Genomic DNA, 14,924 nt, shown 5'->3' on the forward strand with positions numbered 1-14,924 from the left:
GAAACAGATAAATCCTGGACACTTGCACCCACCCAAGCTTAAACCAGGAAGAAGTTGAAACCTTGAATAGACCAATAACAAGGGCTGAAGTTGAGGCGGCAATTAATAGTCTACCAACCCGAAAAAGTCCAGATCCAGATGGGTTCACAGCTGAATTCTACCAGATGTTGATTTTAGATCTTTCCTTGCTTCTCATGTGGGCATTTATTGCTATAAATTTCCCTCGAGACATTGCTTTAAATGTGTCCCAGAGATTCTGGTATGTTGTGTCTTCGTTCCCATTGGTTTCAAAGAACATCTTTATTTCTGCCTTCATTTCGTTGTTTATCCAGTCAAAATTCAGGAGCCAGTTGTTCAGTTTCCATGAAGCTGTGCGGTTCTGAGTTAGTTTCTTAATTCTGAGTTCTAATTTGATTGCCCTGTGGTCTGAGAGACTGTTTGTTATGATTTCTATTCTTTTGCATTTGCTGAAGAGTGATTTACTTCCAATTATGTGGTCAATTTTAGAGTAGGTGCAATGCAGTGCTGAGAAGAATGTATATTCTGTGGATTTGGGGTGGAGAGTTCTGTAGATGTCTATTAGGTCCACTTGGTCCAGATCTGAGTTTAAGACCTGGATATTCTTGTTAATTTTCTGTCTTATTGATCTAATATTGATAGTGGAGTGTTAAAGTCTCCCATTATTATTGTGTGGGAGTCTAAGTCTCTTTGTAGATCATTAAGAACTTGCTTTATGTATCTGGGTGCTCCTGTATTGGGTGCGTATATATTTAGGATAGTTAGCTCTTCTTGTTGCATTGATCCTTTTACCATTATGTAATGCCCTTCTTTGTCTCTTTTGATTTTTGTTGGTTTAAAGTCTATTTTATCATAGACTAGGATTGCAACCCCTGCTTTTTTTTGCCCTCTTTTTGCTTGGCAAATCTACTGCCATCCCCTTTATTCAGCCATCTTGGCAGAGCTTCCCCAAAATAATGTTTTTATTATTAATATTTTCATTAAGAAGTGAATTTGAGCAATTTTTCACACCCGCAAATGTCATTTTTCAGAAAGTAAATTCTTTGATAGTTACTGTGTCAATATAATTGTAATCATTCTAAGCACTGCCACTCCCAATTTGTAATGAATGAACATAGTCTTCATAGAGGCCACATTGAGATAGAACAATAAGTTTATTCTTATTATAGCCTTATAATAGCCTTTGTTCAGTATTTTGGTAATAAAGCCATTACTCTCTTCAGAAAACTAGAAAAGAAAGGAAGAATAGAGATGACATCTTTTGGCAGCTGCCTGCTGCTGAGGGCTCCCACCACCCACCCTCCATCTGCCCCATGACAGCTAAGATAAATAGCATCCTCTTTCTATAAAGAGATTTCCCCCCACAGGGTGGGTATAGTGAAAAACATGTTAAAAAGTATCTTTTGATCTTTTCATATTTCCTGGGAGAAGGGGCACAAAGGTTGACATGAGTCTATGGGGTTTCCCTATCACAAATCATTTGGTTGCCCAGTTCCACAAACATTAATGCTGACACTATGATTAGATATGCAGAGAGAGGCAAGGTGTCTGGGGCAGAATCTGGGGTACCTGGAGAAAGCCCCAGCCTAACAGTGTGTGCTGTCACATTCTGGGTCATCTTGACTGAATTCTGGGACTTAGTGGGCCTGCGGGATGTAGCTGGAAGTTTTAGTATGATGAAGACATTTTTTGCTGTTCAAAGGGATGACTACATTTGAGATATAATTTCAAAGTATGTGAAAGAGAGGAAATCGGTTGGGCTCTTATGAAGAAAATCGGTACCTCCTTTCTCTTCTCAGCTTCCCCCTCTCTGTCCTACTCTCCCAAAAGATTGGTAAATTCTTTGTATATGATATTGTGTGGCAGTTTGAAAGTTCTTATCTCTTAGAGATTTATGTACTCATTTATTGAGCAAGAAGTTTTGAGTGTCTGCTTTGAATCATGTGTTGGAAATACCATGGTGAGCAGGATGGGCATGGCCTCTGCCTTTCTGGAGCTTACCATCTACCTGGGATATTCTAATATCCCAGGGATTTTTATTTCAGCAGACATAAAGTGCCAGTCACTGTGCTGAATCAGTGGTTTTCAAACATAAGGGTGCATCAGGATCACCTGGAGAGCTTGTTGAAAGATATTTGCTGACCTTCATCTCAGTTTCTGATTAAGTAGGTTTATTTCTAATAAGAGCCCAGGTGATATTGTTCTTGCTCTTCTGGGGATCACCCTTAAATAACCATTCTCCCAAGCTTGTCATATGCATATGCTCAAGGCATTCTAATGGTTAAAACCATTTGGGATTATGGTGAGCACACAGGCTGAGATCTTCTAAATGTCTCAAAGAAACTAAGTTCCTTTAGAGGAAACTTGGTTTTCTCTTCAGGAAAAGTTCCTGTTTTATGAAAACAGTCTTTAAAAAAAATGGTTAATGGGTTAATGTAGCTAATGCAGTAGATGAAGTAACATGGAGTGTCTCATTTAACAGTTGCATCTCTATGTCATTTTCTCCTTGAAGGTCCTGTAAGATAAAGCAATAGTTCTCAGAGTGTTTCCAGATGAATGGCATAGTTAAAAATGCAGAATTACAGACCCCATCCCAGACCTACTGAATCAGAAACGCTGGGTGTGGGAGCAGGAATCTGTTTTAAGAAGCCTTCCAGCTGATTCTAAGGCACACTCAAGTTCGGCACATCTGAGATAGATGGTAGTGAGCGCTGGGTTCAGGCTGAATCTGATTCTCCCAGCTCGCTTAGGACAGTTTACCGGATGACTAAGCTTCAGTTTTTCTATCTCGTAAGTCAAAAATCTGTCCCTTCTTGTCTGACATCTTTCAGAGAGCTACAGGGAAGATAATCATGACCTTTATCTATGAAATGGTTTTACTACCAAAGATGAAAATTCTTAACTAACCGTAAATAGACTAATTCAGTGGAAGAAAGGGGATTTAGATGCGGCGGTGTGACCGTTGGTTGGTCATTAGCCTGTCTGAGCCTTACTTTTCCTATCTGAAAAGTGGGCATAAAAATGTCATTCTAGTCTACATTGAAGAGTTGTTGCAAAGATCAAATGGTATCTCTGTGCTGTCAAATGGTATCAGATTTTGTAGTATCAAATGTATATCAATGTGCTATTTAAACTGTAAAATGCACACAGATATAAAGATTATAGCTTTGGGCTGTTCACCCTTAGCTTTGTTCTTTTCTATCAACAAAATGGGAATAGTTCCATTGCTTATACCTCCATGGAGATTGTAAGTAACTGAGACAACTAATAGCACAACAACTTGAGCTCTTCTAAGGTAAAGTTTTTCTTTTGTTTACATTTCATCTTTAACATACAAAGGTTGAAATATGTATAAACAGTATAAAATCTTTTATATTTTATTATAGTGTACACTTTTATTTGAACTATTCACATTCTAGAGCAGTAGTTCTGAGAATGCAGCCCCCAGACCAGCAGCATCAGCATCACCTGGGAACTTGTGAGTAATGCATATTCTCAGACACCACACCAGACCTACTGGCTCAGCAAGTGTTGGGGTGGGGCCCAGAGGTCTGTTTTCACAAGCCCGCAGGTGATCCTGATGCTCACACAAGTCTTAGAGAAAGGCATTTACTTGGGTCTTAATTGAAGGATCTTATAAAGGCTGTCCTTTTCCCGTAACAAGGTGACAGCTTCATTTTTCCAGAATGGACTTGAAACATCTGTGTCCAAGCTCCTGCAGCCATTATTGGATTCCTTCATAAACATATTCCGTCACTGCTTTCCTGGCATACAGAAGATCTGGAATGCCACTCCAGTACTCTCATTATGAGGCTGACTTCAGGGTGCAAGGAAATTAAAGCTATTTATCAGACTCTTTCCCCTTAGTGACAGGAGAAAGGAGCCTTAGCCTAACAAGGCTTCAGATTGGATCCATGTATGAAAAACATGCAGCTTGACAAACACAGTTTAAATAGACTTACGTTTATTTTGACTTTTCCCTTTGAAAATGAATATGAGTCCTTTTGTGAGCAGCACCAAATTAGCGGTGCTTACTTAAGAAATACTGGAGATAGATTCATTCTAGTTTGTTTCACAACTTAGGTGGCAGAATGGCACTCTCCCCTGGCCATTTCTTTCCTTCTTCCCCTTCCTAGAAGGAAATCCTAGGTAGGAGAGGGAAAGGAACTAAGACTGTGTGTATACAATGAGCTATGTTTTGGGAAGAGGAGCTTAGTATTTTAGCAAAAGCTTTGTATGTGTTGTAGAGATATGACTTGGTTCACTGCCTATGTTTCTAAGTAAAGTTTTACTGGGACACAGCCACACTCATTCATTTATTATTGTCTGTTTTCACACTACAAAGACAGAGTTAGATACTCGTGACAGAGAGCACGTAGTCTGCAAAGCCTAAAATTTTTTACCATCTAGCCCTTTACAGAATGTATTTGTCAACCCCTATAGCAGAGGTTTCTTCTGAGCTGCTTGAAGGAAACATAGATAGAACCAGTGGACAGGAAGGACAGTGGGAGGTGAACAGCGCGGTGAAATGCCTAAGGGTTTCTGTAGAGTTCAGCAGAAAGGAAACCAGAGAGAGGCAAGATTCCATATTGCCCATTTCAGCTGGTTTCAGTATGGATTTTGAGAAGTTACTCTATTTGAAATAAAGAAATATTTTAAACTTGGGTATATATTTTCAGTTGTCTAATACAGTCATACACTGCATAACAATCTTTTGGTCAATGACAGACTGCATATACAATGGTGGTCCCATTAATGAAGCTGAAAAATTCCTAACACCTAGTGCTATCGTAGCCATCATAACATTGCAGAGGAGCATATCACTCACATGTCTGTGGTGATGCAGTGCAAATAAACCTACTATACTGCCAACCATATAAAAATGTAATACATATAATTATGTACAGTATAATGATAACAAATGACTGTTACTACTTTATATATTTACTATTTTTTTTGTTTGTTTTTTTTGAGGTGTGGTCTCACTCTGTCACCCAGGCTGGAGTGCAGTGGCACAGTCTCGGCTCACTGCAACCGCCATCTTCCAGGCTCAAGTGATCCTCTCACTTCAGCCTCCTAAGTAGTTGGGACCACACGTGTATGAAGCCACACCCAGCTAATTTTTTGTATTTTTGGTAAAGAGGGGGTTTTGGCATTTTGCCCAGGCTGGTCTTGAACTCCTGACTTCTGGTGATCCACCCGCCTCAGCTTCCCAAAGTGCTAGGATTATAGGAGTGAGCCACCACACCTGGCCTGCTATGCTTTTTATTATTATTATTTTAAAGCGTACTGCTTCTACTTATTAAAAAAAATTAACTGTAATACAGCCTCAGGCGGGTCCTTCAGGAGGTATTTCAGAAGAAGGCACTGTTATCACAGTAGATGGAGGCTCCGTGTGTGTTACTGCCCCTAGAGACCCTCTAGTGGGATAAGATGAGGTGGAAGACATTAAAATGTCATTAAATTAAGACATTAAATGTCGGTGATCCTGACGCTGTGTAGGAGTAGGCTAAGGTGTGTGTTTCTGTCTTCATTTTTAACAAAAGAGTCGAAAAAGAAAAAAATGCTTATGGAGTATCTCCTAGTCAGGAGAGATATAAAGAAAGAAAATATTTTTGTACAACTGTACAACGTGTTTGTGTTTTAAGCTAAGTGTCGTAATAGTCAAAAAGTTTAAAAATCTCACAGTAAGCTGTTTATTATTGAAGAAAAGAAGACTTTTTTATAAATGTAGTGTAGCCTGAGTGTACAGTGTTTATAAAGTCTGTGGTGGTGTACAGTAATGTCCTAGTCCTTCACATTCACTCACCACTCACTCACCCAGAGCAACTTCCAGCCCTGCAGGCTCCATTCATGGTAAGGGCCCTGTACGGGTGTGCCATTTAAAAAATCTTTTACACTGTATTTTTACTGTACACTTTTAAGGTTAAAATACACAAATACTTACTATATTACAATTGTCTACAGTATTCAGTGTAGTAACTTGCTGTACGGCATTGTAGCCTAGGAGCAATAGGCTATACCATATAAACATAGATGTATAGTAGGTTATACCATCTAGGTTTGTATAAATGCACTCTATGATGTTCACAGTGGTGAAATCGCCTGAATGATATATTTCTCAGAACATATCGTCATTGTTAAGTGATGCATGACTGTTATTTCTTCCCAGTGTTGGGTATTACAGGTAAAACTCCTGAATGTTTGCCTTATTACTTCCAATAGTAGCTAACGTTTGTTTGATACTTATTTTGCATCTGTTATACTATGTAATGGTCACAACAATTCCGTGAGATGAATATTATCATTTTTCTTTTATAGATGAGAAAACCAAAGTGCAGAAAGTTTAAATAACACAATGTTATAGAGCTATTGCTACAGACTTTATTTAAATGCAGATTTTTTTTTTTTATGCCAAAGCTAACATTCTAAAGGAGTGTTTTTGAATGTTGGCCTCTCTAGCTAGGTTGGGATGTTTTTCAAACTGCAGATTGAGAAGTCTAGTGAGTTGCAACTAGCATAAAAAAACCCAATAATTGAATAGAATGAAAAACACCAGAGTGTGTCACATGTAGTTGGGTATGTAGGTCTTCATGTATGAAACTTTTGTTTCAACTATATATTTATGTGTATGCATATATAAGCACATTTCTGTGCATGGGGTAACAATGTAAATGGTATTTCTTACCATGCCATAGTTTGAAAGCCAAAGGATTGGACAAGGAGGAATGAAGATAAATAAAAAAATGGGAGAGCAAGAGGGAAAAATATGAATGGGTGAGAGAATGGACAACTGTCAAAGGGACAAAGAGACTCAGGGAGAGGGAGAGGAAGTAGAAGAGAGTGGAGAGAGAGAGAATGGACAAGCTGGAGGAAGAGACACAGAGATTCAGGGAGAGTTGAGGGTGGGCAAGAGAAGGAAGACATATGGTTCGGTCTGTCATTCCACTGAGCAGGCACATGCCCCTACTTGATGGCAGAACTGGAGATCTCTCAGGGATTTTAGTTTTCAGGCACTTCTCATGCTGTGATCCTCTTGTCATTCTCAGTGTAAGTCAAAGATTTTTATTAAACATGGTTTCTAGTCATTATATCAAAAAGACACCCGCACATGTATGTTTATCACAGCACAATTCACGATTGCAAGGATATGAAACCTACCTAAGTGTCCATCACTGATGAGTGGATAAAGACTATGTGGCATATAGAGACCATGGAATACTACTCAGCCATTAAAAAAAGAATGAAATCTGTCTTTTGCAGCAATGTGGATGGAGCTGGAGGCATTATTCCAAGTGAAGTAACTCAGGAATGGAAAACCAAATATCATATATTCTCACTTATAAGTGGGAGCTAAGCTATGGGTACACAAAGGCATGCAGAGTGGGATAATGGACTTTGGAGACTCAGAAAGGAGGAGGGTGGGAGTGGGGTAAGGGATAAAAAACTGCATATTGGGTACAGTGTATGCTACTTGGGTGAGGGTGCACTAAAATCTCAGACTTCCCCGCTACAGAAGTCACCCACGTAACCAAAAACCACTTGTACACAAAAGCTATTGAAGTTATATATGCATGTACATGCACGTATAGTATGTGTTTTATATATATGAACACATATACAGACATGTGCAGGTGTCTTCTTGATACGACTAGAAGCCATGTTTAATAAAAATAATATATATGATTTAAGTATTCATAATAAAAAATAATAAAAAACGTGGCTTCTCCATACCAATATTCTATCTTATCTGATGCTCACCTGAAAATCAGTGATCTGAACTGGTCTGAAGGGAAAATACACTGTGTTGAAATTGCTGAGATAAGGTATGAGGTCCCCATTACACTCTTTTCTAAGGAATTTGCAAAGGTAATTTTGAATGTATGTAATTTTTCTTTTGAGCTAATTTTTACCTTACTACACAGCAGCCTTTTATGTTTTGCTGGGAAAAAATAGATAAAAAACACATTTTAATGTCTTTTGTTTCCAGGGAATTCTACATCCATTAAGTATTTTATTTTCAAAGGATTCTGGACTCAGTTAATGAAAAGCCCATTTTTATAGACATGGAAATTGAGTGAACATTTGTATGAAACTTCCCTGCCTACTGATGCTTTCATGAGGATTCTATTACTAAACCATAGTAGCCACCCTACTAGATTACCCTTATGTTAATTTCACCACAGAAATTGGAGCTCTGTGAGCTTAAGTCTCTTGCACAGATTTTCATCAAAAGTTTGTAGAGCTAGATTCCAATCTTGATTCTCTGACCCCATATTTCATGTTTTTCCCATTAGACAGGAAATAGCAACAATAGGTTGAAAAATAATGTGTTACAATTTAGAAGAAAAGTTTCATTTTTAAGTCTGAATATGGTGCAGAGTCTAAAATGCCTACTGTTTTGTTGAAGTTGAGTATTATAATTTTCTCCTACCCCGACCCAAGGGTAGTTCTTTGGGTAGTTCTTTATTTCTAGGCCATCATTAGTAAATTAGAGTTTATATTGTTACGCTTTACTGTGATCCATTCTTGGTCTTTCTTCATCGAAGATTGTTAAAAACACCGACTTTATTTTAGTTACTAATAATGTTGCATCAAGTAACTTGAGTAGATGCTTGTTGTCATCAGCTTAAGTGGGTATTCTTTTTTAAAATAAGTGCTGAATGTAAGGTTGAGCAAGTAGGACCCACCAGAGTGAACTCCATCTCAAAAGCCATCATTACCTGTTAGAAAAAAATTGTGCTTTCCCCAGCTTGCCAAAATGCTGCTGCTATATATCCTATTCATCTTGTTTGGTCCTACCAGTAACATTAAAAAAAATAAATATCTAGGAAAAATGCTGCGGTAGTTTTTCTCCAACTACCTATGCTGAAAATTTTATGTGTGTTGTGTAATAATAGGACCTTTCAGCCAGGACATCTTGTCCTACCTTTGCTCCTAAATTTCCTCATTGTTAATAATTTCATGCCTCCAAATATTAAGATGTTAAAGCATATTATTTATTCTTGTTTCATGATTTTTTCTTACCTTCAAAAGGTAGTTGCTAATGGAAATATTCCTCCTTTACTCCACTGGTTTTATTTTGCTGAGTGTTTATTACATTCAACCAAATACTTTCGGGAAGCTAAGATTCAGCGCTGCATGCCATAGAATCTTTGTCAGTGCAAGCAAAATATACATCCCTGTAAAAAGACAGGGTATTCTTCCCTCATTATAATTTTAATAACTGGTAGTGTCTGACTGTTGTTTGTTCATTATTTCAGAGATCCCAGAAGACCCACTTGTGGCTGAAGAGTATTATGCTGATACATTTGATTCCTATTGTGAAGAGAGTGATGAGGAGGAAGAAGGAACAGTGTTATCAGGACCAGAGAAAGAAATCAAGAAGAAGGAACCCCAGCCTGCTTACAGAACAAACCAGCAGGTATATATGATCTCCCTATCAGAAACCGTGGAACTGTTCAAGGTACTGATTGGACTCTCTCCCAGAGAGTAAAGGAAGTCTTATAAGGTGAAGTTGGGGACTCGGGGACTAGGGTTATTATAATAGCTCCTTGTGATAAGTCTGGCTTTTCAAGGTCCAGAGGCAGGCAGGGCCCTATGGAATTTGGAGAATCTGATCTGGACCATGTTGATGAGGGAAGAACTGGAGTGTACTGTACTTATTGGGGGTTTGGGGGATGGTACACACTGCACTGCACACTGAGGAGGGCTTCATATACAGCTATTGAATTAAAAAATGCAGGTGTCTCTTTAGCAGAGAGATTCTTTTTTTTTTTTTTTTGAGACGGTCTTGCTCTGTTGCCAGGCTGGAGTGCAGTGGTGCTATCACTTCAACCTCCGCCTCCTGGGTTCATGCAATTCTCCTGCCTCAGCCTCCCAAGTAGCTGCCCACCACCATGCCTGGATACTTTTTTGTGTTTTAGTAGAGATGGGGTTTCACTGTGTTGGCCAGGATGGTCTCCATCTCCTGACCTTGTGATCTGCCCGCCTTGGCCTCCCAAAGTGCTGGGATTACAGGCATGAGCCACCGTGCCTGGCTGGGATTTTCCATATACTTTCTTCTGGTAATGCTATTTTGGGGTCATATTCACAAATTGAAAGAAAATACAAATTTGTAAAGACTGACTTAGTTTTGGGGATCAGACCCAAAGATCCTGGGCTTAGGGGATAATCTTTCTAGCTACTTTTAGCCTCTGAGGATACATTCTTGCTTAAGTGGTGAGGTCCCTCTTTAACTATAGCAAGATTAAGCCTTATGTGGGCTATAGGCCAAGAAACACCCTGGTATGTGCTCTCTGTGTTGGGTGTCTGCACGAGAGAAAAAAGGAAGAGCCATATGAACAGAAAGGAGAAAACTCTGGGCAGCGTATACATGCATACCTCATTTTCTTCTTACCTTCCAATCCTAAACTTCCATGAGTTAGAGAAGCTTTTATTAACTGAGAACCATTCAGCTACTAAAATAAAAATTAGCCGAGGGGCACCTAAGTCAATGAACACCCAGCTAGAGGAGATGATTTTTGGAGTGAAGACGATTTACTCCAAAAATCCATTCAACCATTTTTTTAAATTGTACTTTAGGTTCTGGGGAACATGTGCAGATCATGCAGGATTGTTGCACAGGTACATACATGGCAAGGTGGTTTGCTGCCTTCCTCCCCCCATCATCTATATCTGGTATTTTTCCGCACGTTATCCCTCCCCACCCTCCCCAACCCCCACTGTCCCTTCCCTAGTTCCCCGCAACTGACCACAGTGTGTGATGCTCCCCTCCCTGTGTCCATGTGTTCTAATTGTTCAACACCCGCCTATGACTGATACTATGTGGTATTTGATTTTCTGTTCTTGTGTCAGTTTGCTGAGAATGATGATTTCTGGATTCATCCATGTCCCTATGAAGGACACGAACTCATCGTTTTTTATGGCTGCATAGTATTCCATAGTGTATATGTTTCACATTTTCATTATCCAGTCTATTGTTGATGAACATTTGGGTTGATTCCAGGTCTTTGCTATTGTAAACGGTGCCACAATGAACATACGTCTGCATGTGTCTTTATAATAGAACAATTTATAATTCTTTGGGTATATACCCAGTAATGAGATCACTGGGTCATATGGTATTTCTAGGTCCTTGAGGAATCGCCACACTGTCTTCCACAATGGTGGCACTAATTTGCACTCCCACCAACAGTGTAAAAGTGTTCCTATTTCTCCACATCCTCTCCAGCATCTGTTGTCTCCAGATTTTTTAATGATCGCCATTCTAACTGGCGCGAGGTGGTACCTCAATATGGTTTTGATTTGCATTTCTCTAATGACCAGTGATGATGAGCATATTTTCATGTTTGTTCGCCTCATAGATATCTTCTTTTGTAAAGTGTCTGTTCATATCCTTTGGCCACTTTTTGATGGGGTTGTGTTTTTTTCTTGTAAATCTGTTTTAGTTCTTTGTAGATTCTGGATATTAGTCCTTGTCAGATGAGTAGACTGCAAACATTTTTTCCCATTTTGTTGGTTGCCAGTTCACTCTAATAATTGTTTCCTTTGCTGTACAGAAGCTCTGGAGTTTAATTAGATCCCATTTGCCTATTTTGGCTTTTGTTGCCAATGCTTTTAGTGTTTTAGTTATGAAGTCCTTGCCTATGCCTATGTCCTGAATGGTTTTGCCTAGATTTTCTTCTAGGGTTTTATGGTGTTAGGTCTTATGTTTAGATCTTTAATCTATCTGGAGTTAATTTTAGTGCCAGGTGTCAGGAAGGGGTCCAGTTTCTGCTTTCTGCACATTGCTAGCCAGTTTTCCCAACACCATTTATTAAACAGGGAATCCTTTCCCCATTGCTTGTTTTTGTCAGGTTCTCAAGTCAATGTTTTTGCTACTATAGGATATATATTGACCTAGAATGGGTTTGGCATAAAGGAAACAGGAGTGGGAATCACAATAGAGAAATTTGTATAATTGCAAATTTCCTGTCTCTTATACATGTGTTTTCTTCTAGTAATTCAATATAGTTTCTCCTTCCCCAAAGGTGATGAGTGTGGTCTCTTCCCTTTTGGGTTATTTTCATTAGCAACATACAAATTACACTACAGAATTTAGTATTGAGACCTCAGTCATGGTTAACTTTGTGAATTGAGACAGACCTACTGCCATCTCTCACGTTGGCCTCTTCTCGAACCCTTTTCCTGGTCTTGCCCTTGACCTCTGAGTGTGCTGGCAGGGTCTGCTTAGGTGGTCATCATACCAATGCCTTCCATGTGCGTAATCAGATCAAAGTTGATCCCCCTTCCTTTAGATGGAGCCAAAGTCACATAGTTATTATTTTGATGAGAGAAGTGCTTTCAAAAAGAAAAACGGCCGGGCGCGGTGGCTCAAGCCTGTAATCCCAGCACTTTGGGAGGCCGAGGCGGGTGGATCACGAGGTCAAGAGATCGAGACCATCCTGGTCAACATGGTGAAACCCCGTCTCTACTAATACAAAAAATTAGCTGGGCACAGTGGCGCGTGCCTGTAATCCCAGCTACTCAGGAGGCTGAGGCAGGAGAATTGCCTGAACCCAGGAAGCGGAGATTGCGGTGAGCCGAGATCGCGCCATTGCGCTCCAGCCTGGGTATCAAGAGCGAAACTCCGTCTCAAAAAAAAAAAAAAAAAAAAAAAAAAAAGAAAAACAACCATGGACTTCATTGAGATTGATTGCTGAGTTCTTTGTGCCACCTATGACAATCATTTCAGTAGCAGTGTCTCCAAAGAAGTTTTATTAAGCACCTAATTGCTGCTGATTGCTGGCTGTTTCTCTGCTGTGATAAGCAGAGCATCAATAACACCTTTATCACAGCCATTATCATATTGTTGATGGCTCCTCTGCCAAGTGTCTGGTTACTGAATTGGAACCAGCCTCTTAGATCTCAGGAGAATTGAGTTTATAGCTGTCATCGTAACAGGGTTCTCCACAACATTTGTGCGACCTGTCACTAAAAAGTGTTTTATGCGCTCTAATGGACATGGCTTAGGGCTGCAGGTTGATGGATGTTTTCACAGACTCCTCTGTCTTTGTCTTGCTGCCTTCACTATGATTTTTCTCTCCAGGACAAATAAATGGCTCAGATGCATCCAGTAATACACAGACTAGGTGGACAATAAAGACTTGACACAGAACTTCCTCTGGAAGGGCTTTGTTTAATGAATGTGGCTCTCACTGGGGCTTGTTTTAGGAAGGCTCTTCAGGACTATGGTTTTCGTTCTTCCTAAGATGAAAGGTAGCGGAGGTCCACTATTCCAGTCAATTCTGAAGTTCTCAGTACTTTTTCCCCAAATCATTCAGTGGTTTTGAAATTCTCACTGCACAGTGAAGCATTAGGAAAAACAACTGATTTTCTGCTTGGAACATTGTCCCAGGGGCAGAGAACTGGATACGAGACAGGAAGGCCTGAGATTCTGCTGAGGACCCTTGGATCTGATTGTCCTGATGGTAGGTGACTCCAAGAGTATCTGCTGTTAGTGCAGTCATTAGTTTAATCAGATCATAGTAATTACAACAGTAACTGCTAGTGCTTCCAGTACGTTCATTCTATGCTTAGTACCTTGCATGCTGTGTCAGTTCAGGTACTCCAGGAAGCAGGTGATGAGCCAGAATTAGAAATGAAAAGGAAATGCCTAACAAGTAGGTGGGAGGGGCCGGGTGCAGTGGCTCACGCCAATCCCAGCACTTTGGGAGCCCAAGGCAGGCAGATCACGACGTCAGGAGTTCACCATATTGACCAGCCTGGCCAATATGTGAAACCCTGTCTCTACTAAAAATACAAAAATTGGCCGGGTGTGGTAATGCACGCCAGTAGTCCCAGCTACTCAGGAGGCTGAGGCAGAGGAATCGCTTGAACCTGGGAGGTGGAGGTTGCAGTGAGCAGAGATCACATCACTGCACTCCAACCTGGGTGACAGAGCAACTCTGCCTCAAAAAAAAAAAAAAAAAAAAAAAAATGGTGGGAGGAGGCTGAAACCATACTGAGATATTTGAGGGAAAGGAAGGAAGGAAGGAAGGAAAGTAGGTAGGTTGATTGAATGAGAACCTCAGGCTGCAGTGCAGTTCTGATAAAGGCTTGGCAGGCAGGCTGGCAGGCAGGAAGGAAGGTAGGGAAGGAGGGAGGGAGGGAAAGAGAGAGGGACCGATTGGATGAGAGCCTCATGCTGCACTGCAATTCTCAAAAAGTCTTGGCCAGGCTAAGAGGGAGCCCAAGGTCTGTTGCTGAAGTCCAGCACTGGGAAAAATGGCCCGGCCCTAACTTCTCCATAGCACTCACATTGCCTAGGAGCTTCCTGGGAAGAACAGGGCCTCAGTGTGGATCCAGAAGGCGTTGTAGCCAAGGGCTGTCAGATCACTAGGTTCCTTGCAGCAGGCTCTCTCTTGAAGGGACTTGTAAGTGGCATAGCTTATGGCTGTCACAGATGTATTATTTCATTTAATTCTTGCAACAACTCTGATGCATATATTCTAGATGAACTGCATCAAACTAGAATTTAACTGGCTGGAATTTAAATAAGGGAGAAGGCAGGGGTAAAGGAGAAGGTGAAGGTGGGAGAATGGAAGGGATCATGAGTTAGGGATTTCATGTGTCTGCTGAATACTCCAGAGTGAAAATGAGCTGAGATATAAATCCCATCCCTCTACCACATCGCAGTTCCTGCATCTCTCAGATTGTAAGCCTCTTGTTGCTTTGAATTCTTGTTGTAGACTTACAGTATTTAAGATACATGTTTTTCACACAATCTAGTCCCTAAGTGCAAGTCAGCTATCTCATTGGCTCAAAAAAGAAACAGCAGTGGAGGATATTTAAAGTGCTGACTTTAAAACCTAGGTCTCTTGAAAGATGAGACTGTGACATCCTAACTCCACACAAGAGGAAAC

General features: G+C 40.3%; 1 protein-coding gene across 6 annotated transcripts in view; it reads left to right on the forward strand.

Moving 5' to 3' along the window:
• NEK11 (NIMA related kinase 11) overlaps positions 1-14,924 on the forward strand; it is a 313,205-nt gene that overhangs the window by 181,151 nt on the left and 117,130 nt on the right. For all 6 annotated transcript variants that reach the window (XM_064378689.1, XM_064378693.1, XM_064378690.1 and 3 more), the window contains one exon: positions 9,282-9,442. In XM_064378689.1, the coding sequence (XP_064234759.1) occupies positions 9,282-9,442 (161 nt within the window). The remainder of the gene's footprint in view (positions 1-9,281; positions 9,443-14,924) is intronic.

Source organism: Aotus nancymaae, unplaced genomic scaffold, assembly GCF_030222135.1.
Source record: "Aotus nancymaae isolate 86718 unplaced genomic scaffold, 86718_ANA_hifiasm-v0.15.2.pri h1tg000019l, whole genome shotgun sequence".
NCBI classification, from domain to species: domain Eukaryota; kingdom Metazoa; phylum Chordata; class Mammalia; order Primates; family Aotidae; genus Aotus; species Aotus nancymaae.